Raw genomic sequence first — 25740 nt, 5'->3', positions numbered from 1 at the left:
CCTAATGCCATGCAGCTCAGTGTGTGGAGCTTGTTCTTGACCCCGTGGGCTCACTCCTCCTTAACTTTGCTCTTGGGAGAAAGGTTAGAGAAGATGGGTGGATCTCATGAGCACATGAAGGTGAGAAAGAATAGAGCTGGTAAGTATGTAAGGCTACCAGTAGGGGGGTAGAGTTGGCAAAATTTAGGAATCAATTGCCAAAGGAATCCCCTGTAGACACGGATGTCCCCATGGGATTGTGGGGGTGGGGTCAAGGGCAGGGCCGGCCATGCAAAACGCAAGGTTTTTGAGAGCTAGGAATCCATGGCTTGCGGGTGTGTGGAATCACCTCTGTCCAAGAGACGAGACTATGCCCTGCAGGAATATTCCCTTGCCCGGTAAGGCAAGGGCGTGGAGGTGAGAGAGTGGTGGACTTAGACAAACTTGAATTTCCAGTTTGGCACGAGGGACAGCTCTTCAACAGGGAAGATGTTGAGACCAGGAAAGGGGGTGGGAGCTAGGAAAAAGCCCTTGGGCAGCTCCCTGCCCCAGGCAAGGACCAGGCTCCCCAGCTGTCTTGGGGCAGCTGGCAGTAGGCTTCTGAAACAGCCGGAAGCATGGCGTGGCTCTTCTGTACTGACTTTCTCATCAAGCAGGGATGTTCCTCGGAATCTGACAGAGAAGGCTCTCCTTGCTGGGCTGCTCTTGGGTATTTTCACTTCTGTTCTGAGATCATGGGACGTTAGCTCTGACCCACCCACTTAGCTTTTTTCTTTCTTTCTCTTGGTTATTCGGAAGTTTAGGATCTTCTGTTGTGAGTTTCTCCATCTGCTTATTCTCCGACATAAAGTCATTCTTCTCCTTGGTTGCCAGAGAAGTAAAGATGAATTATGTCACAGAGGAGGGGAGACCCACGAACACACCCTCAAGGACACGGAAGGATTTTAATTATTCAAATGCCTAATAACGTCTTAGAAAATATGTATACTGTTGTGATCATTAAAAAAAAAAAAACGAAAAACCAAAAAACCTTTGTGGGGGCGGTACCTGGGTGGCTCAGTTGTTAAGCGTCTGCTTTGGTTCAGGTCATGATCCTAGGGTCCTGGGATCCAGCCCCACATTTGGCTCCCTGCTCAGTGGGAAGCCTGCTTCTCCCTCTCCCACTACCCCTGCTTGTGTTCCCTCTCTTGTTCTCTCTCTCTCTCTCTCTATGTCAAATAAATTAAAAAAATTAAAAAAAACTTGTCCTTGATTTTGAAATTGGGATGTATTTTCTAAAGGGTATTTTTTTATTTAGAAAGCAGCCTGTTGTTAGAAAACCACAGGATAATGGAATTGTGAAAGCAAGCCACTCTTCAGCACACATTAGAGGTTCTCTGAAACAGGATTTTAAAAAATAAAAAAAGATAAATTTTGGCCATTGTGGTTCCTGCTCTCAAGAGATGAAGCAAGGGGCGCCTGGGTGGCTCAGTGGGTTAAAGCCTCTGCCTTCGGCTCGGGTCATGATCCCAGGGCCCTGGGATCGAGCCCCGCACTGGGCTCTCTGCTTGGCAGGGAGCCTGCTTCTCCTCCTCCCCTCTCTCTGCCTGCCTCTCTGCCTATTTGTGATCTCTGTCTGTCAAATAAATAAATAAAATCTTAAAAAAAAAAAAAAAAAAGAGATGAAGCAAGCATGTCCGGTGATCACTGGTTCTAGTTACATAAACCTGTGAGCGGACTGGTAATCCTTTGGCAGTTCATTATCACAATCTCCTGTTTACCCTAAGACTTCCTGAGGGGCAAGATGGCTTCATTATCCTTCCTCAGTTAACTCTCCTCCTTAATCCTGGTTTAGCTTCGTATTTCACCACTGAGCCTGAAGCATTCATTCAACTTCTCAGTGTTTCCCAGGTGAAGGCCTTGGAACAGCTAACCCCTCCAAGATTAGGAAGTGACTAGAATGAATAAAGGCGTAGCTACAAATGGTTTCAAACAAGAGGACAATCATAGTGATTAAACCTGAAGAAAATATCCAAGGAAATATCCTTGTGTAGCCAATCACTGCCTTTTCATTCTTGCTCAGGACCTTGGGAACAAGGCTCTGGAAGAGATCTTTTCTGTATTATACCACGAAACCAGCCATTCATGGACTTCTCTGGTGTGTCTCTACCCTCCCTAGAGTCACAGGACAAGTTCTTTCTCAATACTATTTCCTGCTCATTGTTGATGGTCATATTTTCTTCCTGACGTGGACCTTGTCTAGAGTAGAAAATTGCCAGAGAAGATTTCAGAATGTAATGATAAAATAGATTTGAAGAACAAGGTAGAGGAGTGAATCAAGGAAGGTAGACAGACTGTAGTGGAAAATGTAAGGACACTGGAATTTCCAGAAGGAATGCAGTTCTACTGATGTCTTGACCTTATCCCAGAAGACCCATTCTGACCTTCTGACCTCCAGAACTACACCGTAATAAATCTGTGTTGTTTTAAGACATTAGGTGTGTGTTACTTTGTTAAGCAGCAACAGGAAACTAATGCATACAGCATGACAGACGCTCTACCTCCCCTTACCACCACCTCATCAAATTGCTCTTGTGTAAGTCACCAGAGAGTTCGATATTGCTGAAACCAGTGGAAAATTCTAACTCAAGTCATCTTATAATGTCATCATACTTGACCTCTCCGAAGCTTTTGACATGCAATACTTCCTTTCTTGAAAATTTTGCATACTTGACTTCTGGGAGGCCAAAGGCCACTGGGTTTCCTCCTAACTCATGAGTACCTCCTTCTCAATCTCCTTGTCAAATGTTCTTGCTTTCCCTTCCAGGCATGGAAAATGGATTTCTAAGGCTTCAACCTGAGGTATCTTCTCCAACCATACTTACTCTTTAAGTGATCTTATTTAACTTGGAAAAGAATCATTATGATGAAAACAACCAAGTTTATGGCACCAGTCTGGAAATCTCCCTTATGCTCTATACACAACTTGCTTATTCTGTACCTCAGCTTTGTTGTCTAATAGGCATCTCAAACATGTCCAAGCAGAACAAAATTTCAGTAGCTTCCTTCCTCACTTTATCCAAGTTTCTCTGAAAACATCAGCTTAACGTAGAGACATCCCCTGACCACTCTGATTACCCTCTATCCTATAGACCCACTAGTTCTACACACACACACACACACACACACACCGTGCTCTGTCCCCTCACCCTGCTTTATTTTTAGTTTTAGTACTTTCACTAAAGTACTTGACATCATTTATTCTTTATTCATTTGCTTGTCTTCCCCACTAGGAAGTATATGTTCTCTACAAGGACAGATTTCTGTGGTTGGTTTGTTTTTGCATCCTTAGTGCTTAGAAGAGGGCCTGGTATACAGAAGGCGCTCTATAAATGCTCGTTATCACTGCCTCGTGTTAAAGTTAAATGTCTTTCTTATTATTATATGTATTAGCTGGTTATATATTATATAAAAACATGTAATGCAGGCTCCCTATAGTGAGATTACATTTGATAAAAATGGCATCAATCAAGATATGTTTACAAAGATATTTTTTGAAGAGAATGTATTTCCAATTCTCACTATACAAGAGCTGCATGGTTTCTATTAACTTTGAGCTCTGCTTCAAGTATCCTCTGGTGGATCTCACTTACCACCCTATGAGTGACATGGGCTGGGTGGGTGCTCGATCAGCAGAACATACTTTGGCTGGTATCTTGTGTCCTGGGGAGCAGCGGTGGATGGGAGGTGGAGTTTCTCGTGGGAACCTTGACCAAGTCCCTCTTTTTTTTTCAGATGTGGACTTTCTGGGAATGATAATTGGGGGGGGGCTTGTTTTTGTACCTTTGTTTTTACTGCCACAAATGTTCTGTCAAAGATGCTGCATAACAGTTTCTACTTTTAGTAAGTAATTTATATGTAAAAGATTAGATATAAAATATCTATAATTTAAGCTTCCTGAAGTTCAGAAACCAACCTAAATTGCTAAGGTTGCCCCCAAGGAGAGTGGATCATTTCTCTAATCACTCCATAGAAATTTCTCTTATCTCCCCATAGAGATGAAAACAGCTCTCTATATATCATAATGGCTTTTTAAAAATGAATAATTCTTGATTTTGTCTTTTAGAATTGAACTGAGCATCAAAATCATCTGGGAGTCCTCTTTTCAAGTATATGCTCAGTTACGTCAAGAGATCTTAACCTGAGTCCTGTAAAAGCAATCTACAGGGTCATAGATTTCCTGATTCACAAAACAATCTATTCCTAAAGGTTGAAAAACACTGAGCTACCCATAGTATCTAGATTGTGGATCTCCTCTGCTTAGAAGGATGGTGGGGTGAAGAATCAGGAGGGCTTGGGGGACGGGGTGGTAATTTGTGATGACAAAAGGTGGCTCTTTGGTACTGACATGTTGACAGATGACCTTCTTTATTCATCAGAGTTCACTTCCTCTACTTAGCAGACCAACTATGGTACATCAGGCTTAGGGGTAGGAGATAAAAATCTGAGATTAGGTCAGAATTTAGGGAGAGACAACATCTTGCATGCCATGAAGGTGTAGAGTTGCCCTGTCTCAACATTTCAACTCCCCAGCATACCCTCAGAGAGGGCCCAAAGGCCTTCTGGGTTGTTCATTCATGACACATGTATGATCACAGCAAGGCCAGGACACAGGGGACACAGAAGCCCTCCTCCCGTTCATGTCATTTATTGGTCAATAATCACAAAGTGCAGAGTAACACCTCACATGGCAATAAGGTCTTCTATTAGTATTAACTGTTATTTTATTATTTCATTTTTGTGTGTATATACCAGGCTCAACCAGATTTAAGTGTGCTAGAAATCAAAAGCTTTGTCAAATATTGACCATGGTGATACACAGTCAGTACTTATTTATTTTTTCAAATGAATAAATAACAACGCATGAAATAACTAAGACTGACATTGGCACTTGCTCCAATGTAAGGAGCCAGAGTAAGATCTGTCTCTTAAGAGCAGGTTATTTTGAAACCTCCCCTAATATCAATGAAAGTTTTATCATTCTAAAATTCTGTGACCATGCATTGAGAGTTTTACATGATAAGATACCTATGCCACCCATGATACTTTATAAAGTGTTTGCACGAACGTTCTCAATAACTCTGTACTATTTTCAAATGTTGAGGGGCTCTGAGGGGGTTCTCTGATCTATTTCAACTCTCCCTGGTAGCAACCTGAACAATTTAGGTTGGTTTCTAGAAAAATAAGTTCCCTAGCTCCCTTCAGGTTAAGATCTGATGTTTTCCTCAGTTACAGAGTCCTCTTCCTGCTATTTAAGTCTGCCTGCTCTCGTTCTATCTTTAGTAGTCATTTAGATAAGAACTGGGTAGTTAATGTTTTCCTGGCAAGACCTGGAGGAACACTTTGCTGTTCTTTTCCTTCTTTCGTGAAGCCTGGAGAAGGCTTAGCAATGAAAGAGGCAGGTGGATCTACTTTAAACAAGGCAGCCTGGTTCTAATGGACATTCTTAGAGCACCAGCCAATGGCAGCCTGTCAATCGTGAATGCAAATATCTCACTGATGTTACTATTTGGTTTGAATAAAAAGCAAGGGTAGAAAAATGTCCATTAGAGATGACAGTCAACTTTGAATGGCCCTACTTCAATAATGAGTCTCCAATGAGCTAGAAGGATCAGGCTGGGAGGATTCCAAAGACTTGATGAATCACAAAGATCTCAAAACCACACTGTGCCAAAGGGAAAAGTGTTATTTCTTAATTTGACAAATGCTGCTCATTAAACCCAGGGCAGTTTCACAAATGGTAATGGAAAAAATATTCCAAAACTAAGACTAGAATAGCAAACTAAGTACTGTTATGGAATGAAAGAATCTTTCAGGAAAGCATGACACTGGCTATGTACAGCAATAATCCTGATATTGTGGAAAAGAAAAAAGGGTGATTCCAGTTAGAGCAGGGCCAGCCGCATATGGAGGCAACTAGTGCAGTGTCCAGTCTGATCGCCCACCATCACTCTGGCTGCCACAGTGGTGGTTTCCAGGTACTCACTCCTTTGGATTATCATGGAAGGACACTGTTAGCATGGAGAAAGAGTTGACAAATGGACCCAGTAATAGCTATTTCCATATTCATTCATACTGGTATGAGAAATTAGCAGAAAGCATTCCTTGAGGCAACAGACCAGGGGGACCAGGGGGATTCAACAGTAAGGACAGAAAATGTCCAGAGAAAGGGACATGATCTGGGAAAGAGGGATGAAATGCAGTCCTGAAGATCTTGGGTTTGGAGCAGAATAAAAGGAAGCATAGAAATTTGGAGGTGACATTAGGGATACCCAATGCTGGTTTTGCTGATGCCAACATTTTTCCATAATGATTCTGTTGGGAGTTCCTCCAATTAAATGAACAGAAAACAGAAGAGTCTGTGTCTGACCAAGGGCAGATTGCTTCCTCCTCTCTTCTCTGTCACCAGTGTCACTCCTCCGTAGACTCTGGCCCTTTCTCCCTAAGGGGTTTACTTGATTGACCACAGGACAAGGAGCAGGGTCAACAGAAACCCCCAGACTGTGAAGGCACAAATAATCTTAAGACCCCTGTATAATATCTGCCTTGCTAATTAGTTCACAGATATGATATACATTACCCAATTATCTGCTTACAAAATTAGCAACATTCCATATAGCTGTTTAGCAAGGTCACAAATGCTGGGTATTGCCATTACAAGTGTTTGGAAGAAATCCAACTTCATGTCTATGTGGAACATGGAACCCCAAAGAGGAAGTTTGTAATGGTTGTAGGAAAACTCCTACATGAGCTTACAAAGCCATGAAAAAGCCATAAAGTGTGTTCAATATATGTGTTTGGCTCCAAAAAAAAAAAAAAAAAAAAAGACACTTCCTACACTCTGCCTTTTCATTTAGTAACATCTAGTAACATCAGTTATTTGTCCCAAATCACTTCATTTTCTTAAGTCAAGTTTTGGCTTATTACCATACAGATGGGGATTCTGGATTTCTTTTTTTTTTAAGTGAGAATTCCCACTTTGCTATGTTAATCAAGCAGAGTGACATCCTTTTTGATTGCCTGGTGAATTATGAAACCAGATCAAACAACAAATTTTGCATTTATTTTAACAAAAAACAACGAAGAGTGAGTTAGTCTTGGATTTAATTCCAGCTGTCCCATTTATGAGCTTGGTAGTCCCAGGGAAATTGCTTAACCTCTCAGAGCCTTTTATTTTTTTTCTAATTTATAAAAAATCAGGATATGGTTATCATCTAAGGAAAGTTGTGTGAATTAAATGAGTTCATGTTTGAAGAACAGGCTTAGCATAGCACAGTATAGAGCGCCATTAAAAAGCAGGAATATTCCCCACATGTGTGTCTCAGATTAATGTCAATGGGGATTTGGGAAGATGAGGTAGTGGTGGGAGGGGTCCCTGAGAGGTGGGACTTATTTAATATAAATTTTGGGGGCGCCTGGGTGGCTCAGTGGGTTAAAGTCTCTGCCTTCGGCTCCGGTCATGATCCCAGGGTCCTGGGATCCAGCCCTGCATCGGGCTCTCTGCTCGGCAGGGAGCCTGCTTCCTCCTCTCTCTCTCTGCCTACTTGTGATCTCTGCCCGTCAAATTAATAAATAAAATCTTTAAAGATAAAAAAAATAAAATTAAAAAAAAATTTTTTTGGTCCTGAACTCTGAGTTAGAGTGGAACTTGTATATCATTGTCAATTAATAATCACTATCTCACTGATTATATATTTAAAGTGAAAGTACACTTTTCCGGGGGGAGGGCACATGAAGGGGCAGAGTTAATGGAGTTGCTGTTCCAAATTGGCAATTACGCAGGTTTTAAGACAATGGAAAGGTTAGGAGCAGAAGAAAATCTGTGAACATGAAGAGCTTTCATATTCTCCCTTGTGGTGTCCTGTTTTTTTGGCTTTTTGGGTTTTTTAAAATGTCATTTGCTTCGCAGAATCTGAGACCTCCTTCTGAACTCCTGATTAATGTGGATATGCATTTGTAAATAGTGAGAAGCTGAGCTAGGACTTTGAATGTTTCCTGCATACATGCAGTGTTAATGACTCAGACCTCCTCTTTCATCCAAGATGGGGCTTACCATGTACCAGCACTTCTTGTTCAGCTCACTATTCCTGGCATTCAGATACCAGTGACCCGAATCTCTCAGACCAGGTTCTATTTACTATTCAGCCCCTCAAAAATAAATGCATGAATAAAAAACCAAATGGGGATAACTCCATAAAAACAGGTAAAGAATAAGTGCGTTTGTGACCAATTGTCCTAATCAAGTGTTAGCTGGAGAGCTGCCGATGAGCTGGGATATGTCCTGTGGGTGTTGGAGTGGGTTTTTCTTGAAGGTGGCTTGACTTCTTTCCTAGATCAGAATTTCATTACATGCTATTCACTGAAGTCACCTCTCTTTCAGGACCGCAGCTGCCAAGACATTGCCTGTCCTTATGGTTGGGTGTCTTCTTAATGACTTCAGAGGCAACTTGCAAAGAATGTTGCCAGGGCATCCCCTCTCCTCACAGTGACTCCAATTACAGTAGCCGTTTTGTTTATTTTGTATCCTCACTGTGCTCTTTACTTATTTTTTTTTAAGGTTTTATCTATCTAGAAAAAGCATGAGCCAGCATGCAAGAGTAGGGGGAGGGACAGAGGGAAAGAAAGAGGGGGAATCTCAAGCAGACTCCTTGCTGAGCATGAAGGCCAACACAGCGCTCCCTTTCACAATCCTTAGATCATGACCTGAGCAGAAATCAAGAGTCAGATGCTCACGGACTGAGCCACCCAGGCGCCCCCTCACAGTGCTCTTTAAATAAACAGTGATGGGATGGAAAAGGAGTGTACAGGATGATGGGGACTGAGAAGTTTGGAAACATAAATAAGGCCCTTTGGAGTTCTCAGTACGGAGGCTGATGCCTTTGTGTAGTCACTGAATTTGCCCTTTACTCACCATTGCATGATTCAACCACACTGGAAAGATACCATCTAAGGCCTTAGGGTAAACAAGCTCTCGATCGTAGAGAAAGAGGATCCAGAACGACAAAAAAACAAACTGGAAAACACAATACAAAAATAGCATCATTAAGTTTGTTTTCCATCAGAGCTTTCTAAGTTAACCAAGGAAACATGGTAAAATAAAAATAGACACCAGTTTTAGAGATATCCTATAGATACATTATAGAAATGTAAAATGAAGACAGACTTCCTGAGTGTTGAAGACCTATGTCCACTCTCTGGGGATTCCAGAGAACTGGGGATCAATTAATTGTCTCCATGGCAGTCAGGGAGGATATGGATGAACAGGATTCACAGACCATTAAGTCATTTTATTTTAACCAATGACATCTCTTGTCTAAGCTTTCACTGGGAGTACTAAGATCAGCCACCTGGGTGGTTTGAGTCTTACCCTTTCCTTGCCCCTCCCCCCCCCCCTTTGAGTAGGCATGGCAAGGGGATGCAGGGACAATGGGAGAGGACAGAAGTGACCAGCGCCCAGGATAATTCACAAGCTAGTTAATATTAGAAAGTTGTATCTCCCCCTTTCTCCGAGCTTTGAAATGATCCCCATCTCTAGTGCCTCTTGGCCAAGTGCCTGTCCTCTGGGTTACAAAGCCAATGTAGAGATGGGGGTGGAAATAACCATTAATTTTCCCATCTTCCTATCTTCTTAAATTCCAAAGCCTCCATTTCTAAGTCTTAAAAAAAAATGAATAAATTCCATTGCTACTAAAAACCTGGCCTTTAGATTTATGGGGGTGGAGGAGGAGGTTTCCTGCAAAGTAAAACTGGAATGCCAGGACTTGCTCTGTTATCTGAGAACTCGTCAGTGTTTGGGCAGTTTCATTTTGCATTTAAGTCTGAAATCTCAATAATATAGGAGGCAAGACCAGGACAGGCAGAGGGAGGCAGTTATTCCTAAGCATAAGCCCTGCTGGGCAACCTGCAGGCTTGATCTCAGTTTGCTTCCATTCTAACCAATGAATGAAAACAGAAGCAATGTCATCGAAACGTGGGCAGTGTCAGCAAATACGCTCGCTGTCGTTGGCATATGTCAGGCTTCTTTCCAGTGTCCATTCATTCAACAAAATGAATGAGGCACTCACTGTGCACCCCACACTAGATATTTTGGACAGACTGTCTCACTCTCTCCCCAATTGTCTTTTCCACGAGCCAACACTGAAGTTCTCATACCCCTGCACACACCCCCCTTTTTTTTTAATGGTTTCCACTTGCAGAAGTAACATATGCTCACTGTAGCAAGTGAAACAAGATGTATAAAAGGGAAAATGAGTCATCTGTCTCCCCAGCACCCTGCATTCCCAGGACTCTGGTGGAGCCAAGGCTATCTTAGTTGTAGTTTGATTAAGAAAGATCCTTCAAACTTCCCCATTGGACATCCACAAGGATTTTGAACAAATGTTTCCAAAGATAAGGCGGCAGTGATAATTCTGGTCAGTAATGAGCCTTATTTCCTGATGACACCAGGCAACACAGTACAGTCCTCAGACAAGACATTCATGCAAAAGTCCTTGTTCTGATTCACAATAATGGGCACCTGAACAGCCTTGCTGACCAGGAGGAGTGATGTTCATCCAAGGGGACATGTGTACCATATTACTAATACATCTTTGTGACTTACTGTGGAGATTGGGAAAGCCAGCGTGGTAAAAAGCAGGTCTCTGAAGGTGGTCATGAACTTAATGTCTTTTTCCCCCTTAATTCTTTTTAGTACATCTTCCACACAGACGACCCCGTAGAAAATGGCCTGCAAGAGCTGAATTCATTACAACAAATGAGGGCATTTTCATTTGCTTTAATTAATACATTCTTCACTGATGTAAAGCTCCATCCCTCTGGGAGCAATGTTGGTTTGAGAAGGAGGGGGCAGTTGGCTGTGTTGGTTGAGAGCCAATTCAAGGACTGGTCTTCCAACTCAGTGGACCCTGACCTTGCTTGCTAAAACTGATTGAGTAAAGTCGTTTAGGGGATAATAATGTGTACAGTATTTAGTGTAATGGACTCGAGCTAAAATGGAAACAAAATAAAGAGTCAGCTTAAAAGGAGAATGTAATGAGAGTTACCTCAGCCGCACGGAGGTGGGAAAAACCAAATAAATAGCACAAGGGCAAAGAGCCAGACACAATGGTGGACATATTCTGGCCTCTTCCCATGAAGAAAAAAAAAGATGTTAAATGCCCAGTGCTGTAATCCCATTAAAGAAGCTAGAGTCAGGGTTAAGAGCGCCACAAAGGGGCTCTGTGCTCTCCTGAGGAAGATGCACAAAATGGCGTCTTGCTTATCTGAGGGGGAAGTTGACATCTTCCCTGACTGAATGGGGTGCCTGAAGGCCTTACAAAGAAAATCTGGCTAAAGGAGTGAATTAAATCCAGGGAGATAGAGCAGGTCAGGAGCTCTGGTGCATCACTAAGTACCATGAGGTCCCTGAGGCGAGGTCAAAGAGATATAGGGCTCTTTTCAGGGAAGTAAGACTAGGTAAAGGCAAACTTTGCCCATTCTTACCGTTTTGAACAAACCTGTGGCTTCTGACTGAAGGCCTTATGGGTCAAAGTACAGAGTTATGGTTGGTTTTGATTGTGCTTGAATTAGATCCCATCTTATTCTTTGAAAGCTTTGGGTTGGTACAAAAGGGGCTATCAGAAAAACTGCCCTCAGAGTATGAGTCAGGCAAGATCTGGAACCTGGGACATTGCTCTCATGATGGATCAGATTGGCTGTTGGGGAATGACCTCTGAGGTCTAAACTCTAGAAAAAAGAAGTTCTAGCAGAGCTGGCCTCCTTCCACCCTTTAGCCTGAATGGGTGGGTGAGGGAGGATCCAGAGGTGAATTAGGCCAGCCATATACCCAGCTGGGTCCTCAGACTGGCAGCACCAGTGTCACCCAAAAGCTTGTGAGAAATGCAGGATCTCAGCCCCACCCTGGACTAGGAATTAGAATCTCTGGGAGTGGGGTCCCTGAACTTGTTAACAAACTCTCCAAGTGATCCTTACAGATGCTCAAGTTTGGGTAACACTCACTGGATTAGACATAAATTTATCACTGAAAATTTCTAGGATTAGGAGTCAAGATGGCGGAGAAGTAGCAGGCTGAGACTACTTCGGGTAGCGGGAGATCAGCTAAATAGCTTATCTAAAGATTGCAAACACCTACAAATCCAACGGGAGATTGAAGAGAAGAAGAACAGCAATTCCAGAAACAGAAAATCAACCACTTTCTGCAAGGTAGGACTGGCGGAGAAGTGAATCCAAAGCGACGGGAAGATAGACCGCGGGGGGAGGGGCCGGGTCCTGGCGAGCGGCGGAGCAACGGAGCAAAATCAGGACTTTTAAAAGTCTGTTCCGCTGAGGGACATCGTCCAGAGGCTTAACTGGGGTGAAGCCCAGGCGGGGTCAGCGCGGCCTCAAGTCCCGCAGGGTCGCAGAAGGATCGGGGTGTCTGAGTGTCGCAGAGCTTACCGGTATTAGAACGGGGAAACCGGCTGCAGAGACAGAGCCGAGGAGTGACTCTCAGCTCGGGGTTGCCTTGAACCGGTCGCAGGCTCGGTCAGCTCGGAGCGTGGCCGGAGGCCAGGGTGGCGGGAGTCATTGGGCGCTGTTCTCTGAGGGCGCACTGAGGAGTGGGGCCCCGGGCTATCGGCTCCTCCGGGCCGGAGACCGGGAGGCCGCCATCTTTATTCCCGTCCTCCGGACTCTACAGAAAGCGCTCAGGGAACAAAAGCTCCCGAAAGCGAACCCGAGCGGATGACTCAGCGCGGCCCCGGGTAAGGGCAGTGCAACTCCGCCTGGGGCAAAGACGCTTGAGAATCACTACAACGGGCCCCTCCCCCAGAAGATCTACGGGAAACCCAGCCAGGACCAAGTTCACCTACCAAGGAGAACGGCGGAATTCCAGAGGAGAAGAAAGCAAAGCACGGAACTCATGGCTTTCTCCCCATGATTTTTTAGCCTTGCAGTTAATTTAATTTTTTTTTCTTTTTCAATTTTTTTTTCTTTTTCTCTTCTTCTGCTAAATTTTTTTTAACTTTTACCGTTTTCTTTTTTTTAACGTTTTTTAAATAGTTTATCTAATATATATATATTTTTTCCTCTTTTTATATTTTTTCTTTATCGGCTTTCTTTTTTTTAATAGTTTTTTTTTTCTTTCTTTCTGAACCCCTTTTTATCCCCTTTCTCCCCCCTCACAATTCAGGATCTCTTCTGATTTGGCTAAAGAATATTTTCCTGGGGTTGTTGCCACCCTTTTAGTATTTTACTTGCTCCTTCATAAACTCTTATTTGGACAAAATGACAAGGCGGAAAAATTCACAACAAAAAAAAGAACAAGAGGCAATACCAAAGGCTAGGGACCTAATCAATACAGACATTGGTACTATGTCAGATATAGAGTTCAGAATGATGATTCTCAAGGTTATAGCCGGGCTTGAAAAAGGCATGGAAGATATTAAAGCAACCCTGTCGGCAGATATAAAAGCCCTTTCTGGAGAAATAAAAGAACTAAAATCTAACCAAGTTGAAATCAAAAAAGCTATTAATGAGGTGCAATCAAAAATGGAGGCTCTCACTGCTAGGATAAATGAGGCAGAAGAAAGAATTAGCGATATAGAAGACCAAATGACAGAGAATAAAGAAGCTGAGCAAAAGAGGGACAAACAGCTACTGGACCACGAGGGGAGAATTCGAGAGATAAGTGACACCATAAGACGAAACAACATTAGAATAATTGGGATTCCAGAAGAAGAGGAAACAGAGAGGGGAGCAGAAGGTATATTGGAGAGAATTATTGGAGAGAATTTCCCCAATATGGCAAAGGGAACAAGCATCAAAATCCAGGAGGTTCAGAGAACCCCCCTCAAAATCAATAAGAATAGGTCTACACCCCGTCACCTAATAGTAAAATTTACAAGTCTTAGTGACAAAGAGAAGATCCTGAAAGCAGCCCGGGAAAAGAAGTCTGTAACGTACAATGGTAAAAATATTAGATTGGCAGCAGACTTATCCACAGAGACCTGGCAGGCCAGAAAGAGCTGGCATGATATATTCAGAGTACTAAATGAGAAAAACATGCAGCCAAGAATACTATATCCAGCTAGGCTATCATTGAAAATAGAAGGAGAGATTAAAAGCTTCCAGGACAAACAAAAACTGAAAGAATTTGCAAATACCAAACCAGCTCTACAGGAAATATTGAAAGGGGTCCTCTAAGCAAAGAGAGACCCTAAAAGTAGTAGATCAGAAAGAAACAGAGACAATATACAATAACAGTCACCTTACAGGCAATACAATGGCACTAAATTCATATCTCTCAATACTTACCCTGAATGTTAATGGGCTAAATGCCTCAATCAAAAGACACAGGGTATCAGAATGGATAAAAAACCAAAAACCATCTATATGTTGCCTACAAGAAACTCATCTTACACCCGAAGACACCTCCAGGTTTAAAGTGAGGGGGTGGAAAAGAATTTACTATGCTAATGGACATCAGAAGAAAGCAGGAGTGGCAATCCTTATAGCAGATCAATTAGATTTTAAGCCAAAGATTATAATAAGAGATGAGGAAGGACACTATATCATACTCAAAGGAACTGTCCAACAAGAAGATCTAACAATTTTAAATATCTATGCCCCTAACGTGGGAGCAGCCAACTATATAAACCAATTAATAACAAAATCAAAGAAACACATCGACAAGAATACAATAATAGTAGGGGATTTTAACACTCCCCTCACTTAAATGGACAGATCATCCAAGCAAAAGATCAACAAGGAAATCAAGGCCTTAAATGACACACTGGACCAGATGGACATCACAGATATATTCAGAACATTTCATCCCAAAGCAACAGAATACACATTCTTCTCTAGTGCACATGGAACATTCTCCAGAATAGATCACATTCTTGGTCCTAAATCAAGTCTCAACCGGTATCAAAAGATTGGGATCATTCCCTGCATATTTTCAGACCACAATGCTCTAAAGCTAGAACTCAATAACAAGAGGAAATTTGGAAAGAACCCAAATACATGGAGACTAAACAGCATCCTTCTAAAGAATGAATGGGTCAACCAGGAAATCAAAGAAGAATTGAAAAAATTTATGGAAACAAATGATAATGAAAACACAACAGTTCAGAATCTGTGGGACACAACAAAGGCAGTCCTGAGAGGAAAATATATAGCGGTACAAGCCTTTCTCAAGAAACAAGAAAGGTCTCAGGTACACAACCTAACCCTACACCTAAAGGAGCTGGAGAAAGAACAAGAAAGAAACCCTAAACCCAGCAGGAGAAGAGAAATCATAAAGATCAGAGCAGAAATCAATGAAATAGAAACCAAAAAAACAATAGAACAAATCAACGAAACTAGGAGCTGGTTCTTTGAAAGAATTAATAAGATTGATAAACCCCTGGCCAGACTTATCAAAAAGAAAAGAGAGAGGACCCAAATAAATAAAATCATGAATGAAAGAGGAGAGATCACAACGAACACCAAAGAAATACAGACAATTATAAGAACATACTATGAGCAACTCTACGCCAACAAATTTGACAATCTGGAAGAAATGGATGCATTCCTAGAGACATATAAACTACCACAACTGAACCAGGAAGAAATAGAAAGCCTGAACAGACCCATAACCAGTAAGGAGATTGAAACAGTCATCAAAAATCTCCAAACAAACAAAAGCCCAGGGCCAGACGGCTTCCCGGGGGAATTCTACCAAACATTTAAAGAAGAACTAATTTCTATTCTCCTGAAACTGTTCCAAAAAATAGCAATAGAAGGAAAACTTCCAAACTCATTTTATGAGGTCAGCATCACCTTGATCCCAAAACCAGACAAGGATCCCAACAAAAAAGAGAACTACAGACCAATATCCTTGATGAACACAGATGCAAAAATTCTCGCCAAAATACTAGCCAATAGGATTCAACAGTACGTTAAAAGGATTATTCACCACGACCAAGTGGGATTTATTCCAGGGCTGCAAGGCTGGTTCAACATCCACAAATCAATCAATGTGATACAACACATTAATAAAAGAAAGAACAAGAACCATATGATACTCTCCATAGATGCTGAAAAAGCATTTGACAAAATCAGCATCCCTTCCTGATCAAAACTCTTCAAAGTGTAGGGATAGACGGCACATACCTCAATATTATCAAAGCCATCTATGAAAAACCCACCGCAAATATCATTCTCAATGGAGAAAAACTGAAAGCTTTTCCGCTAAGGTCAGGAACACGGCAGGGGTGTCCGTTATCACCACTGCTATTCAACATAGTACTAGAAGTCCTAGCCTCAGCAATCAGACAACAAAAGGAAATTAAAGGCATCCAAATCGGCAAAGAAGAAGTCAAACTATCACTCTTCACAGATGATATGATACTCTATGTGGAAAACCCAAAAGACTCCACTCCAAAACTGCTAGAACTTGTACAGGAATTCAGTAAAGTGTCAGGATATAAAATCAATGCACAGAAATCAGTTGCACTTCTCTACACCAACAACAAGACAGAAGAAAGAGAAATTAAGGAGTCCATCCCATTTACAATTGCACCCAAAACTATAAGATACCTAGGAATAAACCTAACCAAAGAGACTAAGAATCTATACTCAGAAAACTATAAAGTACTCATGAAAGAAATTGAGGAAGACACAAAGAAATGGAAAAATGTTCCATGCTCCTGGATTGGAAGAATAAATATTGTGAAAATGTCTATGCTACCTAAAGCAATCTACACATTTAATGCAATTCCTATCAAAGTACCATCCTTTTTTTTTTCAAAGAAATGGAACAAATAATCCTAAAATTTATATGGAACCAGAAAAGACCTCGAATAGCCAAAGGAATATTGAAAAAGAAAGCCAAAGTCGGTGGCATCACAATTCCGGACTTCAAGCTCTATTACAAAGCTGTCATCATCAAGACAGCATGGTACTGGCACAAAAACAGACACATAGATCAATGGAACAGAATAGAGAGCCCAGAAATGGACCCTCAACTCTATGGTCAACTCATCTTCGACAAAGCAGGAAAGAATGTCCAATGGAACAAAGACAGCCTCTTCAATAAATGGTGTTGGGAAAATTGGACAGCCACATGCAGAAAAATGAAATTGGATCATTTCCTTACACCACACACGAAAATAGACTCAAAATGGATGAAGGATCTCAATGTGAGAAAGGAATCCATCAAAATCGTTGAGGAGAACACAGGCAGCAACCTCTTCGACGTCAGCCGCAGCAACATCTTCCTAGGAACATCACCAAAGGCAAGGGAAGCAAGGGCAAAAATGAACTTTTGGGATTTTATCAAGATCAAAAGCTTTTGCACAGCAAAGGAAACAGTGAACAAAACCAAAAGACAACTGACAGAATGGGAGAAGATATTTGCAAATGACATATCAGATAAAGGGCTAGTGTCCAAAATCTATAAAGAACTTAGCAAACTCAACACCCAAAGAACAAATAATCCAATCAAGAAATGGGCAGAGGACATGAACAGACATTTCTGCAAAGAAGACATCCAGATGGCCAACAGACACATGAAAAAGTGCTCCATATAACTCGGCATCAGGGAAATACAAATCAAAACCACCATGAGATATCACCTCCCACCAGTCAGAATGGCTAAAATTAACAAGTCAGGAAATGACAGATGCTGGCGAGGATGCAGAGAAAGGGGAACCCTCCTACACTGTTGGTGGGCATGCAAGCTGGTGCAACCACTCTGGAAAACAGCATGGAGGTTCCTCAAAATGTTGAAAATAGAACTACCCTATGACCCTGCAATTGCACTGCTGGGTATTTACCCTAAAGATACAAACATAGTGATCCGAAGGGGCACATGCACCCGAATGTTTATAGCAGCAATGTCTACAATAGCCAAACTATGGAAGGAACCTAGATGTCCATCTACAGACGAATGGATAAAGAAGATGTGGTATATATACACAATGGAATACTATGCAGCCATCAAAAGAAATGAAATCTTGCCATTTGCGACGACGTGGATGGAACTAGAGGGTATCATGCTTAGCGAAATAAGTCAATCGGAGAAAGACAACTATCATATGATCTCCCTGATATGAGGGAGAGGAGATGCAACATGGGGGGTCGAGGGGGTAGGAGAAGAGTAAATGTAAGAAGATGGGATTGGGAGGGAGACAAACCATAAGTGACTCTTAATCTCACAAAACAAACTGAGGGTTGATGGGGGGAGGGGGTTGGGAGAGGGGGCGGGGTTATGGATATCGGGGAGGGTATGTGCTATGGTGAGTGTTGTGAAGTGTGTAAACCTGGCGATTCGCAGACCTGTACCCCTGGGGATAAAAATATATGTTTATAAAGCTGTAAAAAAAAAAAAAAAAAAAGAAAGAAAGGATGAATCCCCAAGTTTTGTAGCAACATGGACGGGACTGGAAGAGATTATGCTGAGTGAATTAAGTCAAGCAGAGAGAGTCAATTATCATATGGTTTCACTTATTTGTGGAGCATAACAAATAGCATGGAGGACAAGGGGAGATGGAGAGGAGAAGGGAGTTGAGGGAAATTGGAAGGGGAGGTGAACCATGAGAGACTATGGACTCTGAAAAACGATCTGAGAATTTTGAAGGGGTGGGGGGTGGGAGGTTGGGGGCACCAGGTGGTGGGTATTGTAGAGGGCACGGATTGCATGGAGCACTGGGTGTGGTGCAAAAATAATGAATACTGTTATGCTGAAAAAAATAAAAAAATTAAAAAAAAAATTTCTAGTGACTACTCAAAGCTCTAATAACAGACTTTCACGGATTTCTTGTTATGTGTCAGGCACTGATCTAGGTTTTAATGTCTCATAACCACCTTATGAGGTAAGTGCTATTATTATGCTCTCTCCCAACTTATTTTACAGAATAGGAAACTGAGGCATAGAGGCATAAACAAACTTACTTAAAGTCTTAAGGTTGGTAAATGTGGATTTAAAACCCAGAGTCTGGTTCTTGAGTCACACTTAAAAAAAAAAAAAAAAAAAAAAGAAGAAGTTGGGTTTCATTAAAAGTAAAGCACCAAAGGAGGTCAGAATAAAGACGGCTATCTCCAGGTGGGAGAATTAAAATTGACTCTGAAAATACTGATGCCTGGTTTTCAACCTATCTCTCCGGAGAGTCTAATTTCCTAAGAGGTGTGGGTTGGACTTCAGGATTTTTTAAAAATTCTCTCAAGTGATTTGCATCAGGACAGCTAATGTTGAGAACCACTTGCCTAAAGGAACTTTCATTTGGACATTTAGATCCAAGAGAGGTGGGACAGTGAAGATCCAGGAGTGAGCACTGCTGGTGGGATGAGCCTGGAGAGAGAGAGAAGTGGAAAGTGAATGCAGGGGCAATGCCCTATCCACAGGTCATGAGGGACAAGGGGGAGACAAAGTAGCAAAGAATGACCAGATAGTAGAAAACTGAGAAGGTACAAGAATCCCATGATCCCTGAAAGGAGGAGGAAGTTTTTAAGCCAGAAGGGTGGTTCCAAATAGGGGTGGGCAATGGTTTTGAATGTCCTGAAGAGGAGGTCACCCCAATACCCGCCATCTACTTTTGACATTCTGCCCCTGGGCTGTAGCATTGGTAGCCATCTTTTACACATGGATGTTAGAGGAAGTTGCGTCCTCCTCCACTCTTTCCACCCCTGAGAGCAGCTCTCACCTCACCCCTGGTTTCACTTCCAGCTGTTCAGACCACAGCAGGCAGCTGCTTTAGTTGGGAAAGGCAGGCATGGGGCCTGGGCCCTGACAAGGAGGCCTGCGCTCTTCTATCAACAGAGCAATTAATCATGTACTGAGCACTACGCGTCTGCCAGGTTTTCTGTCTTTGGGGAGAGGACGCCTCCACCCAGCATGTGAAGTCCATGTGACCACTTTCCTTAGCAAGACCTTCCTAGGGTCACCATGAGTCAAGCTCGTCCTAACTTTCTCTGGCTCTTCCCAGTCAAAAATGTGGAAATGGGATTGGGAGAAAAGAACACATAACTCAGAGCCTCCCTGGCTTCTCCTTCATCAATAAAACTTTTCTCCACACCACAAACTTGCCAATCACCTCTCCACCTCCCCCACCCCACCCTTTACCCCCCACCCCCCCCTCACATGTATATGCCAACTGCGGCGTGGGGCAGCCTTGTCCCTACTGATCTCAATCTGCATTGACATGCCATCATCTGTACCAATAGGGAATATTTGTGGAGCCCTCACAAAGGAACTCAGGAGGGAGGCGCTAGGGTGTTGCCCAGAGAAATAAATAAGCCAGAACTAGGCGAGAGAGGAGCCATGCAGCAGAGCTGGAGGGCAAGGAGAGGGAGGTACCATGAACTCGTTCAGTGGAGAGACTTATGGGACTGAATTATGCCCCCCCCCCCATTCTTATGTTGAAATTATGACCCTCTGTGGCTTTATATGGAGATAGGTTCTTTAGAGAAGTAAAAATGTGAAAACGAGGTCAGTCAGGGCAAGTTCTAATCCAATATGGCTGGTGTCTTTCTGAAAAGAGGAAACTAGGACGCAGACCCCATGCACCATGAGGCAGGACCATGTGAAGACACAGGGAGAAGAAGGTCGCATCTACAGGCGGAGGAGGGGACCTCAAGAGAAACCCACCCTGCTGACACCTTGATTGTTAGCCTCTGGAACTGTGAGAAAATAAATTTCTGTTGTTTAAGCCATCCAGGCTGTGGTATTTTGCTATGGCAGTCCAAGCAGACCAACACAGTAGAGATAAAACAAGATGGCAACAACCGGCCTCCTTTGAAGAATCTCACAACAAAATGACCGTCATTTACATTTCTCACCTATCTGGGCTGCCCAGGAAAGCAGAGCTGATGGAATCTTGATCAGGGGTTATTTCAGAGCTACAGCTCTGTGATTTATCTCTTCGACCAACTCTTTTCTAAGTCTGTTTGTTCCTTGTGCCTTTTCTCTGAAACGTTGCTGGTCTAAGTTTGTTAGCTGGCTTCCGTTTTTGCTGCTCGCTAACAAATTTACCACCTGGGAAGGCGCAATTTAAGTAGTGCAATTTAAGGAGTGCAATTTAAGAAACCATAGCTAAAGGAAATTTTGTTTTTACATTCACATGCCTTCACAAGATTCACAAAAATCTTGAAATGATGGAAACTTCGCCTTTCTAAGTCATCAAGTTAATTTCTTTGCCTTTAAGCCAGAACCTTCTTCAACTATCTCAGGAAATGAGAATTTCTTCTATTTAAAAAAATAATTCCAGAGAGGGAAATTCCACAAGTTTCCTGAACAAGACATTACAAATCTTATTGGATGAGTCAAGTCACCCAACACCCAGCCCAGCTCTGTGCCTGACTTGAACACGCTGGGACTTTCTTAGGTCTCGCCTTCAAAATGATGCAAGACTTGCAGTAGGAGACTATTCCAGAATAAAAGAGCAAACAGGGACTAGTGGTGGTGATGATTTCTATAACTGAGGCGACGAGGGTAGTTTGGGTGCAGGTAGAGAAAGCCTTTGCTAAAATAGATGTGTACTTTATATAATCGACTGTTTTAAGCACCATTCATGTGCACTTAGCTTAAGTAAAAAACCTGAGATTTAAAAAAAAAACCCAAAAAACAGAAGAAATGATATGAAGAATATAAGCTGGCATGAAAAGGAGGGGAAAAATTAAGAAGAGAAGAAACCCAGAGAGCACTGAAGGACAGGTTGGAAGATGAGTTCTAAGGATGCTCAGCCAGTGTTGAATAGCTGTGGACCACTGGCATCAGAGTAACAGCAGGATGGACAGGCTGGGTGTAGGTTCCCTTACAGGTGGGGTGGGGTTCCCTAGAAAGTGGCTCTGACCAGGTAGACCCATGACCTGGTTATTTATTCATGCAACCAACATTCAGAGTGCCTGTTAGGTGCCAGAAACTCAGAGACTGTATTAGACATAGTACAGGCTAGGGCGGGCTTTGTGCTCATATGTCTTTATTAGGAAAAAGAGAGGAGAAAGAGGAGGAGGAACCCTTTCTGTATGTTTACTATCTTACATCATGTAGTCAGGTTCCTTGGGAAACAGAACCAGATTCTTAGATCTGCCTGCAGAGCGTTCATTGAGGAGTGCTCTCAGAACAACTGTGAGAGGGAGGGGTGGGGGTGGGGGAGGAAGACAGAGCTGCAGGAAAAGATGAAAGGCAATGCACTTGCATGGAATCAGCTGGTCCCGAAGGAGCTCTGGAGCTGATCGGGCTCTTCAGAGTTGTCCTAGAGACCGGCCTCGCTACCCCAAATCAACGAGTCATTGGATGCAGCAACCTCAGGGAGGACCCTGAGACTTGTCTAGGCCAGCTCCCTTCTCCTAAGGGCATTTCTGGGATAAGACTTCAGCTGTGAGTCATCAGCAGCCAACACTCCTGCCAGGAACTAGGGAATAAGTACCTTGATGCTGGAGACATGGGAGAATCTGGGGGCCACACCAGGGGATACACACCATATGAGGATAGTGAGGCTCAGGGATATTAGATAACTCACTCAAAATCACACAACAAGTGAACAGCGGAGCCAGCACTCACCCCCAGCCAACCTGGCTCCAGAAGCCGGGTCTTCAATCACTGACCTCTATACAGTGTATAAAGAACCTACCAGAATGTCATGGTTGCCCAGGGATGTTACAACTATTTTATTTTAGGTACTGGTGGTGACGATTTCCTGCCATCTGTTCTTACCCTTTCAGCTCTCTGAGAGGTAAAAACAGTGGCCTTAAACATTTTTGTGAACATATAATCAATTTTTCACTCTGTTAAGTCAAAACAGGGAACAAATTCTCTATTCCACAGATGAATGTATTAGCCTGATAATGGAAATTAAAGGTTGGCCCCCACTGAGTCCTGTAACATAAATGGATCCCGTCTTCTCATTGTTTGTGAACTGCTCTGGAGTTTGGACCAATGGAAGGTCCTCAAGGATTTCTCTTCCCCCGGCCCTGCTTTGCCATCTCTGAGGACCTATGTGATGAAGTTACTGTTGTCAGGGTGACAGATTGAAGAGAATGAGGTCAGAGCTGTGGGAGGCTTGGGCAACTTCATGATAAATGGAGGGAAAGGTCGTGTTGGTTAAGGGGGGAGGGGACCATTCAGAATCTCCCCTGGAGATCCCAGTTATGTGGCACAAAGTTTCATGAGGAATTTTATTTTTAAAAAGAGGAAAACCCAGCACACTGTATAAAGCCAATAAGTTAAATTATAGCTAAAATCCCCTCCAATCCCCTGTCTCCCAGCTTAGGTTCCTTGAGGTCGGGGCAGTCCCTGGATAGAAATGGAGTGGATAGGGAGGAGGGGACATAACATTTGTGGAAGTCCCAGGCACTGGAAGCCTGAGGTGACATGAGCACCCTGAAGATATCCAAAGTATAGCCATGTCTCCACACCCAGCTTCAGGGGCGTCCCCATCCAGCACATCTCACTGCTCTCTGCTGGAGCTGGCCAACTCCACACCCAGGACAGCCCTGGTGCCTGAAGGTTGTACCTGCACAGCTAAAGGGGGCTCTACAGTGGCCGTCCTCTGGCTAGGAAGCTGGAGTCTGCACCCTTCAGTGGGAGATGCCAGAGCAGTGAGGCGGGTGGATGACCCTTGCCTGGACCCATGACCCACCAACCTTGGTCAGGTGACCCACATCCCAATAAATCACCTTGGCCTCTGCATGACCTCTACGAGAAGCTCATCACCACCCTCCTATCTCCGCTCTTCATCACCCAGTGTGTACAGCATTCTGAGAGCTTTCTGTGTTTTGAGTCACATATCCCTCATGGTCATTCTGTGATGAGGCACTCCTTTTACTTTTACTTGGCAGATCTGGAAACTCAAAACACAAAGAAATACATAGGCCAGGATCACAGACCCTGGAGGTGGTAGAGCTGAGCTGCCATCCCAGATACTCATGACAGTAGAGCTCATGCTTATAATCATGGGGCTACACAGCCTCTCTTTCCCAACAGAGAATTGGCCGCCCCTTCCCTAGGGTGGGTGCACTCCCTCATTAGGCAAAAGCTCACATCTCCTCGCTCTTTTCGTTACTCTCCTTGGGAACTAGGCAGGAATTGGTCACTGGGACCAACTCTCAGTGGCACCCCTCCCACAGCGCCCCCTGCCACCAATCCTGTGCATCTTCCCTTTGAATGCTGTTGGATGCTTCAAGAAGAAAATGAGGATGGTCAGAAAGTTGACCTGCGTTGAGGTGGATAGTGCTTTTGAAATGGGGCAAAACAGATATTTTGCCAAGTAAAAATGAAAGCTGTTTAAAGGGAGGTGGTAAATTTCCTGGAAGGCAAGGAAGAGAAGGAAGGCAAGGAAGCCAACAAGTTTACATAAAATAACTTAAGGAGTATTACAGCAAGTTATGAGACTTCTGTGCCTCTATAAACACAACCACTAGCTAGTCATTAATTAATCATTAGTTGACACACCAGTTAATCAGTAGGAAACACAATTATGAAATCAGTCCCTGAGGCCTCAAGAGCGAGAAATGTTAAGGCTCAGGATCTCACCTTGAGCAACATGTTTGGAATCTATCTTTAAACTGATCCTCTGAAACACAGTGAACCCATCTTAAGTCATAAAACTTAATGTTTTATTAAGAAACCTTCACATTAAGTCATACTTTCAAGATGACACCTAACAGAGCCTCGAAAGGAAACAGCCACAGGTAAGCAAGCCCCTCTGTGCTCATTTCAAGAGCCAAAAGATGTCAGAAGAGATAATACTGCTCAGGAAGGCAGAAAACACTGAAGTTCAAGTGCACTCAACATACCAAGTTGCTTAATTTTTTTTCTGGGAGCACTCTGTGCCAGCCACTGTAGCAAATACAGTGTAGACTCATAGAATGTTAGGAGACAGAACTCCTGTTTTGAGCCATTTACACTTTGATAGGAATGTTAAGACTCACATGTGGGTGGAAATAAGAAGATAATACTATTACATAAATAACCAGAGACTAAACGATGCCGTAAAAACTCAGGGAAAGGAAAAACAAATGTGGGTCGGAGTTGGTCAGCAGAGATTCTAAAGAAAACATGGGATTTGGGATGGTCTATGAAAGCAGCAAAGTGGTGGAGAGAGGTGGATAGGTCTTTCATCCAAAGATGATGTGAGAACAGTGATGGCAAGAAGCCTAGGGACCAACGCTGGAGAAGACACAGGCCTTCCTGGAGAAGAGACCAGCTCTTCTGGGGAGAAGGGGACCTGAAGGCTGAGTAGGCTGGTGAGCTCTTCAGTCAGGAGTTCACAATTGGTTCCATAAAGTAGGAGGGAGCCACTGTGATTTCTTGAGGAGCAGAACCACCTTGTGCAAGCAGGCTCATGACGGTTATAACAAAAGCAAACCCAAACCAGTGCTTTGGGAAGATGAATCGGAAATCTGAGAGGTAGATGCATGGATTGCTTGCTAATAAGAGGACAATGAAGAGATAATCTTGTCACCTAGGTACAAATTAATAAGAGCCTGTAATTACAGGGATAGTAAGATTGGGGAAGAAGGAAAAACATAGGATCTGCTGGCTGATTTCATCAGGGAAGTGAAAAGGGGATTGATTAATACTAGAAAAGAATAGTATCTTCTACAAGATAAGTGGCTTTTTCCATTCTTGGAAATATGAGGGCTCTGGGGCATGGAACTAAGAATGAAGAAGTCAGGGAGATGGTTCGTGGGAGTAGGTGAGAAGTATGTTCTCAGCCATGCTTACTGTGAGGTGGGACATCCATACCAGAATTTGGATTA

General features: G+C 43.0%; 1 protein-coding gene across 3 annotated transcripts in view; it reads right to left on the bottom strand.

Annotated features, from left to right (window-relative positions):
* The window catches only part of ADTRP (androgen dependent TFPI regulating protein), a 70854-nt gene that overhangs the window by 42637 nt on the left and 2477 nt on the right, over nucleotides 1–25740 (bottom strand). For all 3 annotated transcript variants that reach the window (XM_047735029.1, XM_047735028.1, XM_047735027.1), the window contains exons 3-4: nucleotides 10619–10753; nucleotides 8930–9031 (exon numbers count right to left, since the gene is read on the bottom strand). In XM_047735029.1, the coding sequence (XP_047590985.1) occupies nucleotides 8930–9031; nucleotides 10619–10753 (237 nt within the window). The remainder of the gene's footprint in view (nucleotides 1–8929; nucleotides 9032–10618; nucleotides 10754–25740) is intronic.

The sequence above is a fragment of the Lutra lutra genome, chromosome 6, assembly GCF_902655055.1.
Source record: "Lutra lutra chromosome 6, mLutLut1.2, whole genome shotgun sequence".
NCBI classification, from domain to species: Eukaryota; Metazoa; Chordata; class Mammalia; order Carnivora; family Mustelidae; genus Lutra; species Lutra lutra.
The sequence above is the reverse complement of the archived record's forward strand: the minus strand, read 5'-3'. Positions and strand labels throughout refer to the sequence as shown.